The following is a 26,318-nucleotide window of genomic DNA, read 5'->3' on the forward strand; positions in this document are numbered from 1 at the left end:
TAACACGGGACTGAAAACAGTGTGTATTTAAAGTGCCCACTGGCACAATAGTATAGGTGCTTACATTTCCCTTCTCATTATGGGAAAGCCCTTTGGGACTGTATCTACTTAGAAAAGCTTTCAGCAATTATAATGCAGGCTGAAAGTTTAGATCTGATATAGTTTTTGGATTTTGCTGTTTGAGCATAAAAAGGGAGCAAGGAAAATGTAACTAGGTTCACAATTTTGAGCAAGAGCATATGTAAAGGTAACGTATGTACATTTTATTTCAAGAAAGACAGAAGACAAACAGCATAAAGATGCCCAGATGCCCTAAAGATAAATACATTTCAAAGATTCTCATTAAAATGAATCTGTAGTATTTTTCCTGCAAGCAAAATACCTTTCTTTAAATTAAAACAAAAACAAACAAAAAACCCAGTATTCTGAATTGCAAATGCTTCTGCTTTTTTTTTGCAGAAAACCTGCCATGATTATTTAATGAATAAGGATTTTCCACAAAACAGGCTTGCTCTACATGCTAGATTTTTAAACAGTTCAGTGACACAATATGCTAACTACATACACAACAGATAATATAGTAAGAAAACACTCAACCTGATGAAAAGTTAAAATTTTCATTAATACACTGAAAACTGACATAACTCATGCCTTTAAAATCAAAAATACAAAAATTAAATGTTTTCCTAAAAAGATTTCCTTATTTTAAGGATTCATTTGAAAATGAAGCTGCATGTAATTTGTACAGTAAGTTGTACAAGTAAACAGGTAATTTACATAAAAAATTAAGTGACATACTCCTCAATTATCAGTTGTCCACCTTTAATTTCCAATACTGTACTTTCTTAACAAGCATACAAAATATCAAACTTCTCTTTAGAAAAAGTGCCGTTCTTTGACATCCTTTACACAAAAACAGTCTGAGCCTGTGGCATGTTAATGCAGTCGAGAGGCAAAGCATACTAACTTTTACAAATTCTACCTTCCATAAAAAGCCTCCCGAAAAGGAGATTACACGCCACTATAAAAATATCAACCTCTTGTGGTAGCTGCATTAGACTAGAACCAAGGCTTGAAGACTATTTTCATATAGCATAGAAAAACCACTATGAGAGCATATTAACTGCATCGGTGGCTTGGGAGTTTACTGTGCCACAGGATTATGCATAGCTACTGTAAGGTACCAAGACTGTTACACAGAGTTTTAAATTGATTGTAACCGAGAGCATAACAGAGGTACTACCAGCCCATGCAAAGTAACTAAAAACACCAAGTCACTGTGCTGAATACTTCATTCCTGGAGGAAACCAAAGGCAGCAGTAACCAAATCCAGCCCAAAAGGTGACCAAACACATTCTTCTCAAAGACTGGTGAGCACAGTGAAGTCTGAGGTATACCTTTATCCATTAAATCCGTGTGCCATCGCAAGATATTACCATTTGGGAACACATGCCATCACAATGGTTTAAGTCATTTGAATATTAGTCATTTATATATTCTTATCTACCCAGTCTCTTGATTTTTGAAAGGATTTCACCTACAGTAGAATATTACAGAAACAAAATATAAATGCATGTCTTTCTAAATGAAACTTACATGGACTAAAAGTAGGGAATATTTTTAAACAAATATACAATATGCAAGCAGACAAAGCAGGAAAACGGCCATTCAAATGTATAATAAAAAACTAAAAATTGACTATTTCCAGAAAACTATGAAGCGCCTCAACTAAAAGGAATGCATAATGAAATTCTAATCTAATACAGGTCAAAAATGTAAAAAGGTTATAAACCTTAACAGGAAAAATAAAACAACTTTTACTGGCCATTCCTGTTGAAATGAGAATCTTAAAGTAACAGAAAAGTGGCTACAAACCCACTTAGAGCACCAAACAGAGAGAAAATAAAAGTCCATTTTCATCTCTGTTATTATCATAAAATCCTGTGTGACTACAGGTCAAACTGCTGGTGGCAGAAACAGAATTCTTTATAAACTGCAGATGTCCTGTACATAAAAAAATTTCACTGGAGTTGCACTAGTTCTAAAGACTCTTCTGTTTTAGCCTACCTACTGTATGTATTCAATCTGAGATAAAGTCTCTTTCTGTAACCCTTGATTATTATTGGGCACCAAAGATAAGAAAAAGCAAGACGGGGTACAAAAATGCAAAATTTCAACAGTAATGGCAATGTTTTGTCTTAGTCCAAAAGGGTCCTGCATTCTCTCCCCCTTCAGTGATTTGACAAGTCTTTGTACTTAATCAGGGGGCAGCAAATCATGCAAGCGAAATCGGTCTCTGATGTGAGGTCGAACATCTTCATTCTGTGTAGAGAAAAAGACATTTCAACAGCCATGTAATTTCAAAGACATGACCCTCAGAGCATCATGAACATTTTTACTTTACAGAAAAGTGTATCACTATTGACTTTCCAACTTATTTTATTTGCCAAATATAAATGTACTACACAAAAGCAATTAACTTAGAATTAAATTTAGGTTTTTAAAAAACTGCCATTAAAAGTTTTAATTTTGTAAGAATGATTATACAGTAACAGTGTGGTTTGGTCTGGTATTGCTTTTACCAAATCAAAAGCTAGATAAAAGCATTAAGCCACTGAATTCTATTTCATATATTAGTTTTAAAATGAATATATAAATATAGGAAAAAAGATTTTCAGTACAGTTTTAGTAGCATAAACAATAATTCTATACCTGAACTATGAAAGCAAAATGAAATTGATTTAACAAAACTAGTTCAGTGACTTGCAAGAGGAACCCAGTGAAATAAAAAGATTCACTTTATAAGTTTTAAGATATTAATAAGTATAATTTAAATATAGTTGATATGGTTGATAAATGCATGTAATCCTTTTCAATCTTTGCCCTAATCTCCCACCACACTGATTTTAAAGCAATTTAAAAGATTTATTTCAATCAAGCTGAGCCAACAAAAACATAACAGAAAAAGGTAAGATTTACTTACCAGTTCTACAAGCTTCTCCAGAAATGGAATCAATTTTAGGAGTTCATTGTCATTTTTATCCATAAACCAGCTTTCTATAGGGATTCCATTAGATAGCTAAAATGATAAATAAGTAATTAAATCCCTTTTGCCTACTTTGGAAAAGCTTAAAAAAAAAATAAATTGGAGCCTAACTGAGTTTTCAGCATAATTGCATCTTAGTATAAATAAAACTGAACAAGAAATAGTCATTAAAATAAGTTTTGCATTAATGTAACTAAAAACATTCCTTTAATTCGTTCAAGGAATAGTTACTATTAGTTAATGTTAGGCATTGTGAATGCAAAGGTACTGCCAATCTAACAGAGCATATATTATTGGAGAGCATATACTTATTATACATAGGGACCATGTCCCATTCATGGTTTTATTCCCCTCAAATAGCAGGATAATCTAAAACACAGGAACATAACAAATTGATTCAATACTATTTCAGTGAAGAGTCCAAAAATAAGAATGTAAACTTTATCTGTTTTATAGTAAATAATCTCTAGGATATCTTTATTTAAACATTTACACAGAACATTGTGTTTGAGATGAAGAATAATTCAATGATTTTATCTAGGAACACAGAAAAACATTCTTAAAAACAAATTTCAAAATGCAAGCAAATAAAAAGCAACTTAAACTGAACATATTTCAATACCATAGGCAGTTTACCCATTTTATTCTTTTTATTATGGACATTTTAAAACACAGAAGTTAAGGGTAAATCTTGTTTTATCTATACCCAACCCACATTCCAACATCACCATTCTATCTACACCAATTTATTGTGAAGGAAACCTCAAACAGGTCACATGAATATACTCATAATGTAAAAAATGCCCTGGCTGGTGTGGCTCAGTGGATTAAGTACCGGCCTGTGAACTACAGGGTTGCCAGTTCAATTCCCATTCAGGGCACATGCCTGGGTTGCGGACCAGGTCCCCAGTGGGGGGCATGTGAAAGGCAACCACATATTGATGTTTCTCTCCCTCTCTTTCTCCCTCCCTTCCTTCACTCTATAAACAAACAAACAAACAAACAAACAAACAAATAAAATCTTAAAAAGGGTATAAAAATATTAACAGTCAATATATAATATTTAAAACGTCAAATTAATATTTCAATATTTGTCAAGTCAGACCAGAAGAACAAGGTTAAACTATTTGTAATTATCAAACATGTTTACAATCAAATTACTGCTAGAACAACTCATAAGAAAGCTATTAAATGATATATGCCTTATAGTCCCTTCTTATTCACATTTACCAATGAGATTTTTCTTTATTTATGTTGTACTCAATTTTAAAGAAATGTTTTCACAAGGAATATGCCAATGTGGCATTTCTAATCGTAAATGTGACACTAAACAGGAAAATGCCACCAGTGAAAATCCTTTTCTCCCGTCATGTTGTTTGGCAGCATTTGTTTTCATTGTCATTTTTTTCCCAAGCTGAATTTGTTTAGCAACCCTCTTCTTACCTGATATGCAAAGGCTTGTGGTGAGTTGTCAATTATTATAGTTTTTGAAAGATCTCTTCCAAGGATATTTAAGTCTTTTATATAGTTTCCTTGTACACAAACACAATGTTCACGAAAAAGTCGGTGCCTAAACATAAAAATAAAAACCAATTAACTAAAAACAAGCAACCTCTAAAAAAATACAACACATACTGAAACATACATACACACATATACCATAAGTTTAGAGGTTATGCCTTATTTTGTCTCACAAAGGAAATTCATGTGAGCCCAAGCTTTAGGCTACAGTTTTACTGTAAAAATTGTTAGCAACTTAAAACCTTACAACCAAAAGTTACCATGCCTTAAAGAACTCTGGTTTATCCCAAAGTGTTATATTAAGTTACAGAAAAGAACTAAAAGTTCTATAATTTGTTTTTGTAATTTTTACCCAGGAGAGCTCAGTGCAAATGCATCTGATTGTCAGTGAACACCTGCTTTTTAATCAATTTTCCAGATGGCTAACTGAAGCACAAGGGGGACAAGTGACTCGCCCAAGGTCACACAGTAAGTCAGTGGTTAGCCCTGCACTGGAAGCCAGGAGGATACTGCATTCAGTATCCTCCTGGCTTCTAGTCCTTGGCTCTAACCAGAAGACTACACAACCTTCCTATCCCTGTATATGCCGGAACAATATATAGGAAAGAATGTTTCTGTGTTGGCATTTAAAAAAATGTTTCCAGTTTCCCTTACAGTTTTTGAGAAAAGTTGTGGAGGCCAAAACATTCCATCATTTCAACTTTTCCCAAACACCTTTTTAATTTAGCGTGTGTGGTCACTTGAAAAAACAAGGACTGAATAAAATGATGAATTCAGATTTAACATGTAAACTGATGTTTCACCAATGATAGTACTAACTTGAAAAATTCTGTATCATTTAAAAAAGCTATGAAAGGTTTTATAATAGAAACTATAACAATTATATAATCTTCATTTAGAACTCAAAAATATTAGTCTCTGTATATTATGCATAAGTGATACAGATCACCTTCAAATACTCCTTTATATACACGAATTATTTGGTAGTTTGGTTTCCTTATGTCTCAATCTCACACTAAACATTTTTTCAGGAGCTAGGCTCTACTTATACCTGTATTTTCAATCATGCAATTTCAAGAACTGGGCATTTTCTACAAAGGAAATCTGTCTTAGTTCTAGCAGCAGCAACACCACCACCCCAACAAAACTCAACTTTAAATATATCAGTGCTAGTGGTGATGGCAAAGAGCAAGAATTTTACCACAAGACAAAACAGTATAAATAGCTCTTTCCCTCCTTATCACAAAGAATACTTTCAGTTATATGATAATCTATCTCTAAAAGGTTTAAAGATAGTCCTACTTTGAAAAAATAAGGCCAAACAAAAGGATTTAAGCAAACATTTAGGTATGAGGAGATTGGTGAGGTAGACACAGCATGCATGTACAAGTCACTACTGATGTTTTTTCCCCCAATAGGAGCAAACTCACCCAGGACAGGAGACAACTGAATATGTATGCATACTAACAGTTACTTTAAATTATACTAAAGCCTCTCCAGTTATTAAAAAATCTGAGGGTCAATAGCATGTATTTTCAGTTTTAGAAAGAAACTTTTTTTTTGCCAGTCATCAAATTTGCATTTGGACTCATGAGATTCAGAGATCTTAGGAATTTCTGAGTCTACCTTGTCACCAACAAAGATAATTCCTTATAGCACTCTAATGAAATAAATGTATTAAAAACATTTTTCCTGTTTTAAGTTTTTCAAAATGTAACAAAATAAACTCAAACTAAATGTGCAGATTTTAGAAAACTAGTTTAAAAGAGGGATGTTAATTTGTAACATTATAATTGCATGAGTATAATTTGTCCTCCAATAAAATGAAAGCTCAAAGAGGGAAAGGGCTTGTGTCGCTCACCAAGGTTCCCTGGAATGCTGGAGGTACTAAGTAGAAATCTTCAGAATGAACCATCAAAGCAAAACATTCTGTATACTTTTGTTGAAGTTGGGTAACATGAGCATAGATTATAATATACTTTGAAAGATAAAATGAAAACTAACTCCAAGGGCAAATTTTAATCCTTTAGAGTAAAAAAAAAAAAAATCATGGTTCTATTTACAAGAAAGAGAATCTCCTAAACGTGGACATTAAGAAAAGCCTTTCACTGCAGTTGCTATCACTCAATAATAAAGGTACTAGTAATAGCCCTGGCTGGGTGGCTCAGTTGGTTGGAGCATTATTCTGTACACCAAAGGATTCTGGGTTCAATTCCCGGTCAGGGCCCATACCTAGGTTGCAGGTTCGATCCCCAATTGGGGCTTACATGGGAGGCAACCGATCAATGTTTCTCTCTTTTCCCATTCCTCTCTTGCTAAAATCAATAAAACAAAACATATCCTCAGGTGAGGATTCTTTTAAAAAAATTAAAGAAGTTATTAATAGAAATTAAATTTAGGATTTTCTACTAAGACAATATGGGAGAAAGTATTTGAGAAAGTGAATACCCACTATTAAGGCTATTATGAGTTTTTTGTGGCACCTCTATCGCCTCTTGGTCAAAAACTCAAAGATTAACTCCTACATCTTATATGATGCAACAAAAGACTGTTATATTCTCAGTATCTCAGTTGAACTAGTTTTCAAACTGTTTTAAAATTACCCAAGGCACTTCCACCTAACCAGGAACACACTGCATCTGCAGGCTCAGGACACACACAAGAAACTGAGTCCAGATCAGGATAAATTCAGTGACTAAGAGAACTGAAATTTGCAATTTGATTCATGTATCACTTTCTCTCCATGGAAGATAAATTTGCTCTTGAAAAAAGCAAAAGAGTTTAATTTGTCCCTTTCCATTGAAACTAACTTATTTTCTCTATGCCATTAAAAAGATGTCGTAACATGCATTACCTCAGAGACATAAGGAAGTGAAAACATCATGCACACAAATGAAAAATTCCACATACCCCACTAACAATAAATAAATACATTTGATCTTTGTATCCTTTTAAAACGTCTGTCTGGAGTTATATCATTAGAAACTCTTAAAGAGTTTTGGAGTTTAAAAAATCCATTTATTTTCACCATACAACAAAACAAATCTCAAAATATGTAGCCAACTGAAAATGGCCATGAGAGTTAAATATAATCAGAGTAATTTCATAGTTCAGTGTGACAGACATTTCCACTATTTCTTAATTAAATTTACCTGACCAGTTGCTTTTTAGGGTCTAGTATGTTCAGTAACTTGTCTGCATACACCTTCTTAGAAGCAGTAAAAAGAATGATCTACAAATTCAGGGGAAAAGAAGTAATCATTATACATGATCTAAATATGGGTACTACGTTGAATAAAATAAAAATTTTATGTAATTAATTCATGCATGTTTACCTCATACATCTGAGACATTCGTTCCAGGAATTCCCTGAAGAATGGCCTTAATCTCACATAAACCTGAAGAAATACAAAGACAAGCTTTCAGCAAGTAAACACATAAAATAGAACCAACTTATTTATGAGATGTTATATTCTAACTCTGAGTATATCATCAAGTTCACATTTTAAAGAAACAGAAAAGTTTACTAAGTACCACTTACAAAATATATTTCACATACCAAAAATCACTTTAAACAACCTTTTGGCATGGCAATAATAATTAATCACTGGTGATCATTTCACTTTTCAGCATTCAAAAGGACTTCATGGAATATAATTCTAATAAACATTTCAACTGTTAATGGAAGGTTTCCCTCTGATATTTTGATCCACCAATCAGCTCCATCTTCCAGCCAGGTGGCATCCATCCAATTATTAGGCAGGCTGTGTGTCCATCTCTAGCTGACCTGTATCAATGACCTTCCTCAATAACTACTCAGAATTTCTTCTCAACAATCACCTAAGAATAGCTTTATTTCAAATGTCTACAATGGTAAATAACGTTAAAGAAAGAGATGTTTGGATTGGTGGGTTTAAATAACTGAAATTTTTCAGAAATCAATTTAGTTGTTCTACATTTACTGATTCAGATGTGGCATTTAAATTAGTACTACTTGGCTACTTGAGATAAAACTAGAATACTCAAACACCTACAGTTGTCAAAATCTACTGCCACTATCAGGAAAGACCAGAGCACCTGAAGAACTGTCTTGTTTCCATATCTGTCTTCTTGCCTACATTTAATGTAGCTCTTGTAATACACTCCAGTACCCAAAAAGCATATAAATATAAGTCATAAGCAACCACTGAAACTGATTTACAAAAGGTTTTGACTTAGATTTTATACAAAGAAACTTTTGTATTCCACTCAAAGGTGATTATTAACCTCAAATACCATGAACAGACATTTGCATAACACCTATTTATTTACCAGATTCACTGGGTTCAGATCAAACAAACAAACAAAAAACTGTGGTAACAAATTCAAAATGTAGGTTTCATAGAGTCCGTCACCAATACATATTCACATAAAAATGCCTTCATGATAAAAATCTAGTTCTAGGAATGTTGTAGGGGCACAAGAGAGAAATCACGCAAAGGGACAATGTATTACCAATCTTTGTCATTTCCAAAGCCCAAAAGGCATAAAACAATGCCAAATATATAGTAAATACTTGATAAAAATCTGTTAAGTAAATGAAACAGAATTGCCTAAAATTATGCAAAATAGAGAGGCTACCCTACATGGCTACATAAGGATAACTATTAAATTTCTTTAACAAGTTGAGCACTTGTGTAAGACAAATTCTGAACAAATATGCTAATAATATCATTTATTAACCCTACCTGTAGGCTAGAATGATAAAGGTTTACTTGTGTTCAATCCTATTAATCAGGCATTTTATCTCAATTTCTTGACTAGCCAAAAAACGAAGTAAGCCACATACCCCATTTCTAGCAAATAAAAATAACCAAATCCTCAGTATCCCATCACTATCATTTAGGATGAGTTACAAAAAAAATTAACCAGAGTTGTCATAAATCCTAACGTTTTCATCCTGGAACATTTGGTAGTTCACGTCATTGGTTGAAAACCACGTACCTTGCTTGGTTGGTAATTCAAGTTAACTGATAGATTTTAGATATACTGCTACCTTAACTGGCAAAATCCTTTTTTTATAAATAGATTTGTTATGGTTAAGGAAAAAAATCAATTCTGCCAATTGATTTTTCAAAATAGATTTGTTATGGTTAAGGAAAAAAATCAATTCTGCCAATACTTTTTAAAAAATTGCCTCATCTGAAGGATGATAAACCATGAAACATGTTTGTTACTAAGGTTTTTATCACTTCCATGTACTTAATAATCAAAAGAATTCATTTTTACATATGTATAAATGATTTCAATTAACCCTGTTTATCACTTGCCCCATACTGTGAACTAAGATAAACAGGGCATCTGTAATTTGGGATGTTTTCTCAGAATATTAACACGATTCCATTTTATAGGAATACTTCTACTTAAACAATATTATCTAAGCATAATAAGTAGAACATTGTACAAAGGCAACATTTCCCAGCTTCTTATACGATGGATTCCAGATTGGGTCAAAACTGTAACTCCATTATGTACTCAACCACTTTGACTATATTTAAATATAAAATACATCTTAAATGATATTACTTTCAAAATGTGCTTGTTTGCTGGGGGTAAAAGGTGTCACTAAAGATAAGGAAATATATTGCTAGGGTATTCCCTTACCATGAGAAAAACATATAATAAATTATTAGCTGTAAAAGTTCCTATCCTGAGAACAATGCCACCATTTGAACAGAAGGTATTTCAGAATTAAAAGACATAAGTGAAAACCTAGGCAATTAGTGAAAAAACAAGAATTTGAAAAAGGTACAAAGTAACAGTGAGCAGGGGTGGGGTTGGGACCACGTGGAGTTCTGCAGTCTGCCAAGGCAAAATCTCAGAAAGAAAAGTAGAAATAGAGGCATCAGGCCAACAGGGTCCAAGTCATTTAGATGGATATATTAAAGCAGAAATATGCAGAAGGTAAGGTGCACGCACTAAGTATTGTCCAGTAGGAAACAAACAAAAAAACCAACTATACAGTATGTATAATGAGACTACAATCACTATTTGTGTTAGGGCACAGAGTTACATTAACATACAGATGCACACAGAGTAATGCCTCCAAATGCTTTAAAAATCTATTCCACAAACCCTTTTAACTTCATTTTTTCTTCTACATTCTTTTTCTTAGTATTTCACCAACCATTCCTTCAAACTTGCAACTCTTCAAAACCATGTCATCTCCCAAATGTAAGATTAGGCCAAAAGTTTCAGTTCAGTCATATGTATATACCATATCTATTCCTCCCAATATACAGCAATTATTCTATCTACATTATAAACAGTTTTAATCTTCTACCAGTAAAACAAATATATTTCGAAATTAACAGTTTAAAAATAACATATAATGCTATAAAAGAAATAATTATATAAAATATAATACCAATACATATCTTCAATTAGATTTACTACCCTAAAAAATAGTATTTATGAATATGTTCATTATGCAAAAGTTTTAAAATAAAATCTATTATAATTATATCAGCAAAACAGTGATATTGGAACTGATCTTACCAAAAACTAAATTTTATATAGAAAAGTGAATAAATATTTAACAGAAAAATAACATTACATTAACAAAACTTACTACAAACAATATTTGACAGTCAGCCTGTACTTTCTTTGGTATTAAGGCAATGGGAATGTTCTATGACTGTGTATATAGTCATAATAGGCTATAAACGGTGAATAGAAATAGATTTAGTAAGTGTAGTCATTAAAATATCTAGTTATATAAACTGATTATAAATATTTTGTGATGAAGTCTGTCTAAATTCAAATTCAGTCTAAGTATGCAATGTCAAAATATATATATTGAGTAATTTCTGACTGCCAGTTTTAACTTTTATCTATAATCATGGATAACTTTAATAGCATGACCAAAAAAAAAAAAAAAAAGAAGAGGAAAAGACCCAAAGAAAGATAAGCGGTTTCAATTTTTTCACTTTGTCGACAAGTGATTACCAACAAAGCTTATTACATGTAAATCTTTTTTGGAAAAAATATTTCTAAATGATTTAAAGGATAGAGATAATATGACCTTAACATATTCAAAATGATACATCCTTAATTGTTTTTCTATGATATCCTTAGAATTTATTGTTACAATGTTGTAGGTTTAAAAAATGAAGGTAAATTCAGTGGAACTCACCCACTTAAGAGTATGGGACCTTTAAAAAATGGTTTGTAAATGCTATTTCATCAGCAGTAAGAATTTAAAGCAGAAGAAAACTAGCAACGCTGGGGAATGTGAAGAATGAGATGCTACAAATAAGTAAAATATCTTAGGTTCTGGCCAGGTGGCACAGTTGGCTGGGACGCCATCCCTTACACCAAAAGGTTGTAGGTTCGATCCCTGGTCAGGGTGCTACAGGAGGCAACCAGTCAATATTTCTCTTTCTCAAAATCAATAAACATATCCTCAGGTGAGGATTAAAAAAAAATTTAGTAAATACCACAGGTGTAACCCTTCTGTACATCTGATTCCTAATCCATAAAATGGGTATAATAGTACATAACTCATAGTTGTGAGGATTAAATACATTAATGCATGCAAAGTACCTAGAACTGTGCCTGACACACTGAAGTTACCAATAGCTATTACTATTATCCATCTTACTATTTAAAAATAATCAATCGAGAATAAGGGTTAGATGGCTGCTGGGGGATAGTATTTGTAGGTAGATCAATCTGGGAATAAATAGGTAAATACTAAAACATCAGAGAACCAATAAAAATGAAAATAAAAAAAGACTCAGGAAATCCCTAAACTAAAAGTTTCTGTAAAACCTAATACTCAACCTGGCTGATGTGGCTCAGTGGATCAAGCACCAGCCTATGAGCTGATAGTCTGTTGGTTGGATTCCTGGTCAGGGCATGCGCCTGGGTTGCAGGCCAGGTCCACCATCGGGGGCAAGCGAGAGGTAATCAAATGGATGTTTTTCTCTCACATCAATGTTTCACTCTGTCTCTTTCTCCCGCCCTTCCTCCCTACTCTGAAATATAAATAAAATCTTTAAAAAATAAAACCTAAGTAGAAATAAGTTAAACAAGGAATCTTCTAGCCCTGGCTGGTGTAGTTCAGTAGATTGAGTGCGGGCCTGCATACCAGAGTATTGAGGTTCGATTCCCAGACAGGGCACATGCCTGGGTTGCAGGCCAGTTCCCAGCTCGGGACCCATGAGAAGCAACCATGCATTGATGTTTCTCTCCCTTTCTCCTTCCCTTCCCTTCTAAAGATAAATAAATAAAATCTTAAAAAAAAAAAAAAAAAGGAATCTTCTTATAGAGTCCAAATAGGATAAAGTGAAGCTTAATATATTCATGTAAATGGTAGCAACAAAAAACTTTTTCAAGTAAAATCATCTATAATGTATATATTTTAATTTAAATGTGTAAATGATATCTGGATATATATACAAAATATCAATGCACTAATTTGAAAATAAAGCTTAGTTATTTTAAGAGCAAAAAGGTCTTTATAGTAAAATAAAAATGTTGCCTTTAAATTCTGAACTGAATCCTCCGATTTCATGTTTAGTAATCAACTGTCACCTGTCCTGAATTTTCAGAACATTTTAAGCTGTTGAACAGAATTTTCCATGTATTTTTTAAAGAACTGCTTCTAATTTTAAGATACATTTACAGCCCTGGCTAGGTGACTCAGTTGGAGCACTGTCCCATACGCCAAAAGGTCATGGGTTTCAATCCTGATTAGGGTACATACCTAGGTTGCAAGTTCAATCCCCAGTCAGGGCACATAAGGGAGGCAACTGATCCATATTTCTCTCTGCCTCTCTCTCTACCTTCCTCTGTCTCTAAAATCAGTAAACATGTCCTTGGGTGAGGATTAAAAACATTTTTTTAAAGATACATTTACAAAGAATATATGTAATTCTCCATAAAATACGTTTTATCTTTTGAGAAGTAGATAACTATAGATTTCAGCTATATTGTTCCTTTTTAACCTAAAAATCAATAATGAATAATTATGATTAAAAAATGAGTGTCAATGAGCCCTTGCTGGTGTGGTTTAGCAGACTGAGTGCCAGCCAGCAAAGTAAGGGGTTGATCACTGGTTCGACTCCCAGTCAGGGCACATGCCTGGGTTTTGGATCAGGTTTCCAGTAGGGAGCATGTGAGAAGCAACCACACACTGATATTTCTCTCCCTCTCTTCCCCTCTAAAAACGAGTAAATAAAACCTTTTAAACAAGAGTGCCAATGACTAACTATACTTACTAATAAGGACAGGAAAGTAACTTTAAAATTGTTTTTAATATTTACCTGCAATTAGTTATCAAAATGTTTTTCTGGACCAGCTACTTCATTACTCTTCAATACTAAGTGTCCATGACCCCAAATGTTTTAAGACACAAATATACATACTACTATTGTACAACAAAATTATGCTTTATGAAAGTCAAAACAAAATGCCTTTTGGTTACTGTCAATTTAAGTCAGAGCTTCAGAGAAGGAAAAAAGTGATTAGGTATTTACTACAAAATTCTCCATTTAAATTATTGCTTTTTTCTTCATGAAGCAAAAATAATGTTGACTCTTCTCAGAAAGACTACAGAGGAGTTAGAAGCTTCTTGTTCTGTGGTATAAAATACTCAAGATCCTTATGAAAATTATCCTAGGCTATAAGGTCCCCAAGAAAACAAACAAACTATAATAATGGAGAAGAGGCTGAGCTTTGCTAAACATGGGGTTTCCCCCCCCACTTCCCTCCAACTTTTCCCATAACAACAACCTCTACTAACAAAAGTAGCCTTTAGCAAGTAGCTCCCTAGAGGATCCTCTCTCTCCTTGAGTGCTTACCACAATCTGATTTCTGGACAGCTGACCCAAAGTTTGTTTGTTGATTTTACTGATCTTCAGAAAGCCACTGCCTGGCTATAGTCTTAAAGGTGAACAGAGTCAAAAATCAGATGCCCCTGCCATACTTTACAGAATGAGGAGTTGGACAACACAGTTACGTTTGGCTGCACTGTGGTGAAACATATGAGGCATCTTCTTTTTGTCTTCAATTAGCCACGTTTGGGCTGAGTAGCTCTATTACATCTTCAAAAAACTGAGCTCCAGTTCTTGATGGAGATAGAGGAAGGTCATTGAGGAGGTGGTTCAGCTCAAGAGCTAAGTGAAAAATCTGTCTTTTGATTCAGTCCTGCTTGTGGATAGAAGTCATCTTCTGGATGGAAGAGGGAGTGAGATGACCTAGAGTCTTGAATTGGTGGATCTGCAGGAACAGAAACTAAATACAGTGGAGACCTCTTAACTGAGTAACACCACGAGATGGATTTCCTGACAATGTGTCAATATAAGCTAAATATAAAGATTAAACATGTGCATTGGAACTGATCATGCACTTGTTTTTCCAGCTATCAAATGCACTTCTATTATTCTACAAATAAATAAATAACTGTAAAATAATTTATGGAAAAAGTAACAATTTAAAAGGGGAGGGAAGACCTATTCAAACAAAAATCTACATACTTTGCCTTTGTGAGTGCCATACCCTCACTTAAAAAATTCCATTCTTTTGAATTACTTTTTCTTCACATATATAATCTGTCAATCCATATAGTGTTAATGGTAACATACACCGAATTTTAATTTGAGTTGAATTTTAAAAATATTTCTTTTTATCCCCTAGAAATGGAACTCAAGTATACTCAAGGTGCTACACTGAGGCTTGAATAATCTACCCTGCTGGTAATTTCTAAGACTTGTAATAACTAAGTTGAGTCCTACTTGTCAATCAAGAGAAGAATATAAATCACTGAAGTCAGGCAATCTTTAAATGTGAGTAGTGGCCATCTTAAATTTCCCCTCAAACTTTTATCTAAAACACCTAAGAAAGCCCACAACCAAATTAGAATGAAGCTAATTTTAAATTTCTCTCAATATTAACGAGAATATTGACGAACATTTGATTACCTACTTCCACTTAAAAAGAATCTGAATATGTAAATTTACTGTATATACTCTCATAATTATTAGACCAAGGGTCAGCAAACTACGGCCAGGTCGAAACTGTCACTTATTTTTGTAAATAGAGTTTGATTTGTACACAGCCACACTTATTCAATTATGTACTATCTATGAGTACTTTCATACTACAATGGCAGAAAAAAAGTTGTAACAGAGAAGGCAACATCTAAAATGTTAACAAATGGCCCTTTACAGGAAAGAGTTTGCCAACCCCTGATATAGACAATTATTAAAATACATGTAAGAAAATTTGCACTTCACATTGTTTTGAAAGAAAGAGAATTAAAACAAGTAGAATTAAAATCAGATACAGCCCAACCATAACAAACTTACCACAAAAAAGAAAAGTAAAATAAGTCCCAAGAGGACATTATCTGGCTTTGACTCGGATTAAGAATTTGATTTTATCTTAACTTTACCTTTTTTTTTAAAGTATATATACACAAATGCTATGGAACTAACATATTAAGAGTATATAAATAAATGCCACAGAACTATTCACTTAAAAATAGTTATGTTGTAAATTCTACCTAGAAAATGGTACTTTTAAAAGAGTATATACAGTATTTTACAGGTTCCTGTCTTTAAGTGGGCCACATTATATTGTAGTGGTTAAATATGTAAGTTACATCTTACCTAATAATGTGGTTTCTCCAAAATCTCTTAGATCATCTCAGACCCTTGTGTATATTTCTTCTTTGCCAGTAGATGGAGACAACACCACTGAAAGTTTAAAAGACATCATTCCCTGTTTAAAGGGAGCTTGCTGGTCTGAAAACTGGGGGAACTCTAACCCAAGATTTCTTCAAGTTATTTTTTAAAAGCAGACAGAATAACTATGCCAAAACCAGGAATCCAAAGAAATGTACCCAATTTAACTATGGACACTCTAAAAAATTTACTGAAGGAAAACTCAACTCTGTATATGATGCAATAACTAAATCATATTAAATTGCAATCATCTCTATAACTTGTAAGATTCAAACTTCTACCTCACTGCTCCTAATTTAGGCAATTTCATTTATTTTTCAGTTTCAGAAAGTGTAGCTCAGAATATATAAGAAAGAGTTCTTTGAATTCAACAGAAGTAGATACAGTACATACAGGATTTCTTAAGTATAGTCATATGTACTGCTTGAAGCCTTTTATTCAAAATAAGAGAACTATCCAGATCCAAATGAAAATAATAAAAACTTCATAAAGAGAACTGAAGCACTAATGCTCAAAGCAGTAAGAAAAAATTCAAGTTTATGGTCACACTGAGAAGAAATGCTCATGAAGAGGAAGAATCAATCTCTTCTATTTTCCAAGTTTCTTATTTCACTATTAAAAATTATATAAACAGACCAAAACCACCTTCAGAAATAAACTTCAAATCTGAAAGCTTAAGAAGTCATCTCAAAATATTATTTTAAAGTAACAGCTTTACTTTCCAAATTCAAAGCCTGTAAGCCATTGTTCTTAAGTGCAATTCTGAACAAAAAACAAAGTTATCAAGCTAAAGAGAGAACTCAAATATTGCTATACTATGTTTATTTGCCAAAACACTCCTGATCTTGAAGTGCACTAAACAAGAACAACCTACTGGCAGAAAATCTTAACAGAAAGATTTACCTTAAACCAAATAATATTATTTAAAAATACCAAAACCTATAAATCTCTTATCTTTGTGTATATTTTGCTCATCCTCTGATCATATATATCAGAACTAAAATCAATTTCCATAAAAGGGAAGTGAATATAGTATTCAGATGTTACCATACCTACAATACCCATCTAGGTTAAAGTAGAACTGACAAAAACTGCAAAAATAAATCCTCTTAAAACTCATTACAAGATAAAGTAGGTAAACTAGACTCTGAACCAAAAACTTCTATTTAATTCTGAAACTGAAAACTATACTCAAGTTCTAACTGCCTATTAAGATCAATTAAACAACCATAAACACCTTTTCATCATTCTCATGATAAATTTTCTGTGGCTTTATTTAGTTAATCCTTGGGGTTGACTTCCTCTTGACAAACAACAACCTTTTTGACCCAATCCTTCAACAACTGGTAAGTAAAAAGGTAATACTAATTAAAAACAACCTCCATTAGAGAAAGGAACTTTCTCTTGCAATTTTCAAAGTACAGTCACATATATTAATTCAAATTTTATATTAGGAAAATCTCAAACATAATGTAAAAACTATGGCCAACATACATAAAATGTAATTCACAGTGAAATGTAAATACGTATATTTTGCATTGTAACCTGTTCAACAACACAGATGAGAAATACTTATACCCAAATGTTTTAAGGAAAGCAGTAACTAGAAGAGTATCCTGGAATTCCGTGATGAATATAAAAAGTATCGACCAAACTGCAATCTACAGACCATATTAACACTAGAAGAAATAAAAATGACCAACAAGGAATGAGTTTTCTTTATATCATTTGGATTTTGGAGGAAAAAACCACACACCAGGTATTAACCTGGCAAGTTCTTCTTAGGGATCTATGATGTCAGTGCTCCTGCCTCCACCTGCTGGCAAACAGATGATAAAACTAGCAGAGATCACTCATTAAAAAAGAATTTACATTTTTTTTATAACAAATTAATTTGTTTTATGTAATTTTTATTATGATGCTACTTTGTGTTAATCCCATTAAAAAGCATATTAAACTTCACCAAAAAATTACAAAAATTTTATTATATCAGAATGTTATCTAACAGGCCAAAAAGCAAGTTAAAAAAAATTTAAATTACCTGATAAATGACATCTTGAAAAAGGACTGGAAAAGTAAGTGCTGCATCTTCTAGCTCATTTAGACTACAGTGTACTAGTGTTTCATCCTTAAAATAAAAAACATATATTGAATAAACCAAGATAGTAAAAAAACTTTCCAATGATTAATTTTTCGTATCAGTGATCACCAGAAACATCTATTCAAGCACACGTTCATATGTGAAATTTTATATTCATCGTATATTATTACTGTGTAAAACACAGCAATTTAGACAGAATGTTCTTTAAAAAATTTTTAATTTATTGATTTTGGGGTGTGGAAAGAGAGAAACATCAATTTGTTTTTCCACTTATTTATGCGTTCACTGATTGCCTCCGATATGTGCCCTAATTGGGGATTGAACCCACAATGTATCGGGATGGTGCCCTAACGAACTGGGCAACGTGGACAGAGCTGGACAGCATTTTCTAAGTCACCTTTTCTGGTATAGTCCCAGGACCAGCAAGCAGCATCAACATCACCTGGGAACCAGTTAGAAATGAAAATTCTCCAGGACCACTTCTTATAATTCAGAAACTCAGCAGGACGTGAAAAAGAGCTCAACAGGTTTTTCCCAATACAAGCCATTTATTTGAAATGACAACTACATGTAGGATAAAGTCAGTGTTACATGCTTATCAGCAATCTGTTTCAATAAACTCTTCAGGTGATTCTGATGCATGCTCAAGTTTGAGTTTCCAACTTTTTAAAGAAAACCACATACACACTGCCCCCCTTTTATTTTACAATTGACAAATGTAAGTTTAGAATCTATTACATATATTCCAAAAATACATATATTTCTGGTCAACTATCCTTAAGCCTTTTTTAATGAATGTTTTCATACCTGCTGAATGTTTCCAGACATAAATATTGTTTAACTAAATAAGTAGTCAATGAAGACTTGCCATCTTTGAATACCAAACGCTGTTTTCTCATTAAAAGAATAAAGCAAAGATCATTTATTCAAAGATATGTGCAAATATTTGTATTTCTTAAATCCTGAATGATGAAAAAAACATGGTTTCCATTTATGTGACAATACTTTAAAAAATAAATAAGGCTGTTAATAACTATACTCCCAATTTTTCAATGCATTTAAGATGAATTGAAGTGAAACACAAATGTCCATACCTTGTGATTCCAGATCTTATAAGCTGGAATGTTTCTTTTAACCTAAAGTTAAAAACTCTGGGGAAGCAGACAGCAAAATATACTCTAAATACACCTCATTTTCTTTTAATAGCATCGTTTCAAGGTATTTTCATTGCATCTTAAAAAAAGTAGTCTTTCCTACAATTAACTTGTAACTAATTCTACTGCTTCATCTATAGCCTAAATTTTTATTATTCTGCTTTATCCTCTTCTGTAAAATAACTCAGCCAAGTCTTATTTTTCCTTCTCACTGGATTAAAAGTTATATGGCCAAACTTGCTACATCAACTCCTAACATAAAAATCAAGCAAGATCACCGTGGCTAGGTGGCTCAGTTGTTGAAGCAATGTCCTCTACACCAAAAAGTTTCAGGTAAATTACCAATTAGGGCCTGCCAGCATGGGAGGCACTGATGGATGTTTCTCTCCCACATCATTCATTCATTCATTCATTCATTCATTCTCTCTCTCTACCCCCCTCTCTAAAATTAATAAACATATCCTCATGTGAGGATTAAAAAAAATTAAAATAAAATAAAATGCTTTTCCTGAAGAAAAATTCTTTGTGAGAACTAAACTACATCTTCAATTATAGGGTACCAGTAACAAAAGCTAAATAATATAAGGTTTTCTAACATTACATGACACATTCAATTTTCTGGTATCCTAAACTATAAATTTTCAAATCATATCAAGAGCATGTTAAAGGTTTCATTACTCAGCATTAAGATATCATGCTTTTGAGTCTATTAATAGTCACTGGTACTAGGTAATAGACAAAAACGAGAATAGGAAAAAAGTGTATCATGTATAAGGTTAACTATATTTGGTCCTTTGAGGAAACATAATCCTGGCCCAAAAGTAAGTGAAAACCAGGCATGAAATAAATTTAGAATTTACTGGGAGATTTAAAAAGGTACCTGATACCAACCAAGCTAGGAATTCTAGCATTAGACTGTGCTTAAAAACATTTCAGCATATCTAAGACATATTTATAGTAAATATGTAAGGCTATTCAGTCACTTACATTCTTTTAGGTATTTTAGGCTAGTATTTTAAAAGTAAAACTTAACTCCTTACATCTACAAATAATATACTTACCAGATCTAAAACTAGGGAGAATTCTGGTGTGCTTCTTGTTTTCAATGGAAGAGCAGGTTTCCTATTTAGTTGTTCTTCTGTCAGTGGTGGAACATGTTTGATGAAATAATAGCTATAAATAAAATTTTAAGAAAATTTCAATATTTCTACTTTTACTCAGCCTATCTTTAAATCTTCAATTAAATAATGCACATTTAAACTAGTAAACCAAATATGTAAAACATGTAAATAAAACTGAGAATATACAAATTAGTGTTTCAGTAACTCAATAAAGTATAGGTCACATGCTCTTTGCACTATACCATCCAGCTACCCCTCCCCACATGTACTTTCATTCTGATCCAAGTAGGAAAGAAAGGAACTTACGGGTCAAATACTTCCCAGTCTTCTTCATAGGTGGCTTCTGCATGGGCTGATGAATAACCACTGTCTGGTGTTACTGGTGCTATTTAATAAATAAAAAATGGTACTTTTACTCAATGTTGCTGTGAAGTACACATTTTACTGTTTTTATATAGGTTCTTCCTGAAGCCCTGTGTATTTTAGGTTAAAGACAGAAATAATATCTAAACAGTACTCAAAGGCAAATTTATTAGCACATAGTTCTAACTCCAGATCCAAAGGAAAAAACTATTGTTACAGTCAAAATAGCCAGCTATATCATAGCTAGCAGAAAAAAATCCTAGGAGAAAATTTACTGATTATCAAAAAATATACTCCACAAGAATTCAATTTCTAAGCGGATGGTGTTTATGTATGTAACTGTAAAACTGTCAGGGTGCTCTTATAACAGTAATACTCCACAGAAGTACCTTGTACATATAGGCAGTCAATATGTGTTCATAACAGACCCAAGGTGACAATTTAACCTACAATCTATGAACAATCTTTAATAGGTCCACAAACCCCTTGAAGACTTATGAAAAAAATGTTATATGTACATCTTCCAAGAATCTCAAGGCTGTCTATGATCTTAAATAGTTATGAAATACTGCTTTATAAAGAAGTTATTGAATTAGAAAACTCATTATGTTACTTCTAATGTACAAATGACTTAAAATAATCAAGAAACAATTCTTTATTCCATGACACATAATCCATTCTACGTTTGAGTTAAAATTTTATATCAACTGACTGAGCTTTAGAAATTATGTAGGGAATTTTCTAAGAAAATTACAACCTAAATTCAAGGACGAAGAAGATAACATACAAACTAAACAGGTAATATCTAACAGATAAAAGTTTAAGGTGGATGCTAGAGACAGACTGTTTGTGCCTACCACCCACAGATTTCATACACTGAAACCTAATCTCTGATGTGATGCTATTTGGTTGGGTGTGGAGCCTTTGGGAAGTAATGAGGATAGAGTCCTTGTGATTGGGATTAGTGACCTTCAGAGAGCTCACATAGCTTCTGCCATGTGAGGACACAGTGACAAAACAGCTGTCTATGAACCAGAAAGCAGGCCCTCACCAGACATTGATGCTGTTGACACTGTAACTTGGATTTCCCAGTCTCCTCAACTGTGAGAATTAAATTTTGTTATAGTAGCCCAAAAGGACCAAGACAGTGGAACTCAATAAAAATTGCTGTAATTTTCATAACAACCTTATGCCAATTGAAGTTCATTAGCGCAAAGGGGTAAATGTCAAACTGTATCTTCCGAACACTTGTTTCAAATTCCTATTAACCTCAGAGAAATGGGGGAAAGGATCTCATGATTCTCCTAATCAGAGTAACTGCAATGTGCCACTTCATTATTTTGCTCATTTATTATTAATTTTTAAAATGTATTTTTCAATTATAGCTGACACACAAAATTAGTTTCTGATGTACAACATAGTGATTAAACATTTATATAACCATACAAAGTAATTAATCATCCAGATAAGTCTAATACCCGTCTGACACCAATAGTCATGAAATGTTATTGACTGTATTCCCTATGCTGTACTTTATTTTATTATTTTTAGAAAGAGGGGAAGGGAGGGAGAGAGAGGGAGCCAAGAAACATTGATGTGAGAGAGAAACATTGATCGGATGTCTCTCATACACACCCCAAAACAACAACCAAGGCATGTGCCCAGACCCTTGGGTTCATGCAAGTGACCCACACTGGCCAGGACACTGTGACTATTTTTTTTATTTTAAAGATTTTCTTTCTTTATTTTTAGACAGAGAAGGGAGGGAAAAAGAAAGACAAACATCAATGTGTGGTTGCCTCCTACACACCCCCTACTGGGGACCTGGCTTGCCACCCAGGCAGGTGCTTTAACTGGGAATCAAACCAGCAACCCTTTGGTTCACAGGCCCATGCTCAAGCCATTGAGCCACACCAGCCACCACGGCTATTTCAATAACTAACAATTTGTATTTTTTAACCCCTTTCACCTTTTCCACCCATCTCCCCAAACCCCTCTCATCTGGCAACCACCAATTTGTTCTCTGTATTCTGAGTTTGTTTCTGTTTTATTGTTCATTTACTTTGTGTTTTAGAGTCCACATATAAATGAATCATGGTATTTTTTCTCTGTTTAACTTATTTCACTTCCCTCTAGGGCATAATACCTTCTAGGTTCGCCCAGGTTGTTACAAATGGCAAGATTTCAATCTTTATTATGGCTGAGTAATATTCTATTGCTTATTTTTATTAGCACTCACAACACTATATAGTAACTTTTGTGTATAGTTGGTTCACCAATTAGATCATGCACGCTTCACGGTTAAGAAGCATATCTTACTTTACTTATGAAGTCCCCATCATAAAAAACAGGTGTTCAATACATATTAGGGGAATAAATGAATGAGACAACTGGACTAAATCTTACCTTTTCCCCTCTAAAAACCACTAATGTTAGAGAAATCCCTTCTCCATTTTCACAGTTATCAGATAAAATAAATACAAAGGTTTATACAACAACACAAAAATAAAGAACAAACATCAACTGAAAGCCAAAAGCCCTGGACTTTACCATTCAATAGCCTGTAACACTGGGCAAAGCAATCAGCATAAAATGATAGGTCAATAGTAGGTTCATTTGAAATCCTATCTACCCAAGAATAAACTATGTGCATAGTCCATGTTGATCTGCTTGTTAGATTCAGTATTATTCTTAAAGTATAACAATTTAATGTTAAATATATTAACATTATAATGTTTAACACAGGCATTAATCTTTTGACAAATTTAAAATCTCTCCTCTCTTATGCCGCTTTTCTCTTTATTACTGGATTGCACTATGTAGAAGTTTCACAATTGTATGCATTTTCTTTGATTATTAAAGTTTGCCTTTTATATTCAAGAGAAGAACACCATTCTACTCCCTTATACAAAATTGTATTTGTTAACCAGTACATATGTACTAGGCTCTCTCAAATACCCAGCACCACAAGGAACTTTTTAAAAATCTAAATAAAAGTGTAAGATCTTCTCCCACTGGGAAAAGATGGCCATCCTCAGTTTTATTTCAGCTTTTAAGCATGATGAAACACAACTTCATCTTTTCACCTTATATGTCTATCACAACCCCTGAGGTAACAATGAATTATGATCTAATGTTTTTTTACATTTCTATGACAACTGGCAGAGAAACCAAACAATTATGTTAGGTCTTTATTAGGTCCCAGAATTAGGCTACGAAGTTTGAGTACAGGGAGAGATCCAGGAACAGAGGCTTCTTTTTGGGGAACATCATCTATGCATGAAACAAACCTGAAGGTATGAGACGAGACTACCTCTGGACAGGAACTTCAGACCTAAGGGTTATCTAAAAGTATTATAATTATAATAATGAAATTCACAAAATGAGAACATATTTTGCTAGTTGTGTTAAATTTCTCCAAGCAGTAAGACCGGTACAAATAATTACTATAAAATATTATTACTCAGTCAAAACAGCCTTTTTGAAAAATTCAATTTCAAAATGAACAAATTTGGGGGAGAAAGTTTTATTTCCATTTTAATTAACTTCAAGAAATAAAAACTTATGCATTTAATCTGCATATTTAAGAAAAATATAAAATACTGTATTTTTATAAACTATTCTTGAAGATGCATAAGACAAGACATTTTCTTCACCTGTAAGGGGTGGGATATCACGATTAACTGTTTCTTCTGCTTCTTCTAAACCATTATTTATTGATGGCCTCACTTGAACTGCTTGATTTGCGTAAGCTGCTCCATTAGTTGATGTAGTGGTACTGGTAGTGATCTCATCCACCTGTTCCATATCAAGTTGTTTTACTATCTCTTCAGCTTCCACAGCCTGTCCTGGGGAATCGGATCCTGATGTTCCTGAAATCATGATTCGGTGTACTCACAATCATTTAAAAACTCATAGGGGATGGAAGAATAAAACATTGTTTAAGGGTACAAATTTACAATGATTAGTAAATAAGCCCTAAAGATCTAATGCACAGTATAGTAAATACAGACAATACTGTATTATAATCATCAGACTTGCTATGAGACTAGGACTTAATTATACCAACCAATAAAAAGAAAGGGTAATTATGGTCCATGATAAGATTGCTAATTATTGCTATAATAACTATCATAAGGTATAAATATACCAACTCAACATGTATACCCTAAATTTACACAATGTTATATGTCAAATATATTTTAATAAAATAAGATAGAATAATTAAAACCCATAAATATTTAGAGAAATTGAATACAACAGAAACAAAGCTGAGGATACCATTGTTTAGTGAGCCTCTTCCAGACATTTCAAATAGTGAGGAATAGACTATTATAAACTATGGCCGTATTTGTGAACAAAGTTTTTAAAAATGTTCAAATAGTTTAAAATACCCATTTATAGTCAGTCATAATTTAGAATTTTTTATTGACATATAACTGATACACAGCAATGTAAGTTTCAGATGTACATACTGATTTATATAGTGCAATATGATTAACAACCTGTCACTGGGTACCAACTCTATCCCACAACATAATTATCATTTCTTTTTTGTGGTTAGAACATTTAAGATCTATTCTCTTAGCAACTTTGAAGTATATAATACAGTATTGTTGACTATAGTATTCTTTACATTAAACCAAGTATCATTTATTAAGTACTTACTATGTCTAGATATTATATATGTACTGCATATATATTTCTCAAAAAGCTCCTGATCCTTTTCAGTACTAAGCATCATAGACATTGTCAGCAGCTGTGATTTTTAAATCACAGGTAGTTATCCGAGAATGAGCTAACTGTTCCCCATGAACTAACCATGGGGACTTATTCCATCTTAATAAAGACTGAAGTTAGTTTCCTCATTATACTCAGCCATCATGTACGACCATGCTGCCCAATCCTTCTTCCATTATGGAATGACCCCAAACTCTCACTGTTTTTTAATGGAACTCTCCAAAGTTGTCTTCAACAACAAAATCAACCTCCAATACTCTCAGCTTCCTCAGAGAATATCCCTTCTGCCTAATTACTTTAAATTTAACCTTATCCCCCCAAACATCTCTTTTCCTGATACCCTTACCTAAAAGCCCTTTATTCTCCCATACTCAGTGTACTAATTGAGTCAGAATTCCTTTATCTCCATTGCATGCCTTCTTCCTTGAGACTGATGTCACTTGGCTATACAATTCATTTATCCCCACTGCTGTCATCTGTCATCTATTGCAAGCATCCTCTCAATCACAGAGAAATTTAACATCTAACTAAATTTAACCAGTT

General features: G+C 33.1%; 1 protein-coding gene across 3 annotated transcripts in view; it reads right to left on the reverse strand.

Annotated features, from left to right (window-relative positions):
* Positions 1-242: 242 nt before the first annotated feature.
* The window catches only part of CTDSPL2 (CTD small phosphatase like 2), a 93,436-nt gene continuing 67,360 nt past the window's right edge, over positions 243-26,318 (reverse strand). For all 3 annotated transcript variants that reach the window (XM_037151992.2, XM_037151983.2, XM_037152000.2), the window contains exons 5-13: positions 24,692-24,907; positions 20,979-21,057; positions 20,613-20,724; positions 18,338-18,424; positions 7,903-7,965; positions 7,720-7,799; positions 4,490-4,616; positions 2,984-3,079; positions 243-2,322 (exon numbers count right to left, since the gene is read on the reverse strand). In XM_037151992.2, the coding sequence (XP_037007887.2) occupies positions 2,257-2,322; positions 2,984-3,079; positions 4,490-4,616; positions 7,720-7,799; positions 7,903-7,965; positions 18,338-18,424; positions 20,613-20,724; positions 20,979-21,057; positions 24,692-24,907 (926 nt within the window). In that variant the 3' untranslated portion in view covers positions 243-2,256. The remainder of the gene's footprint in view (positions 2,323-2,983; positions 3,080-4,489; positions 4,617-7,719; positions 7,800-7,902; positions 7,966-18,337; positions 18,425-20,612; positions 20,725-20,978; positions 21,058-24,691; positions 24,908-26,318) is intronic.

The sequence above is a fragment of the Artibeus jamaicensis genome, unplaced genomic scaffold, assembly GCF_021234435.1.
Source record: "Artibeus jamaicensis isolate MK-2021 breed Jamaican fruit bat unplaced genomic scaffold, CSHL_Jam_final contig_3201, whole genome shotgun sequence".
Taxonomy (NCBI): Eukaryota; Metazoa; Chordata; class Mammalia; order Chiroptera; family Phyllostomidae; genus Artibeus; species Artibeus jamaicensis.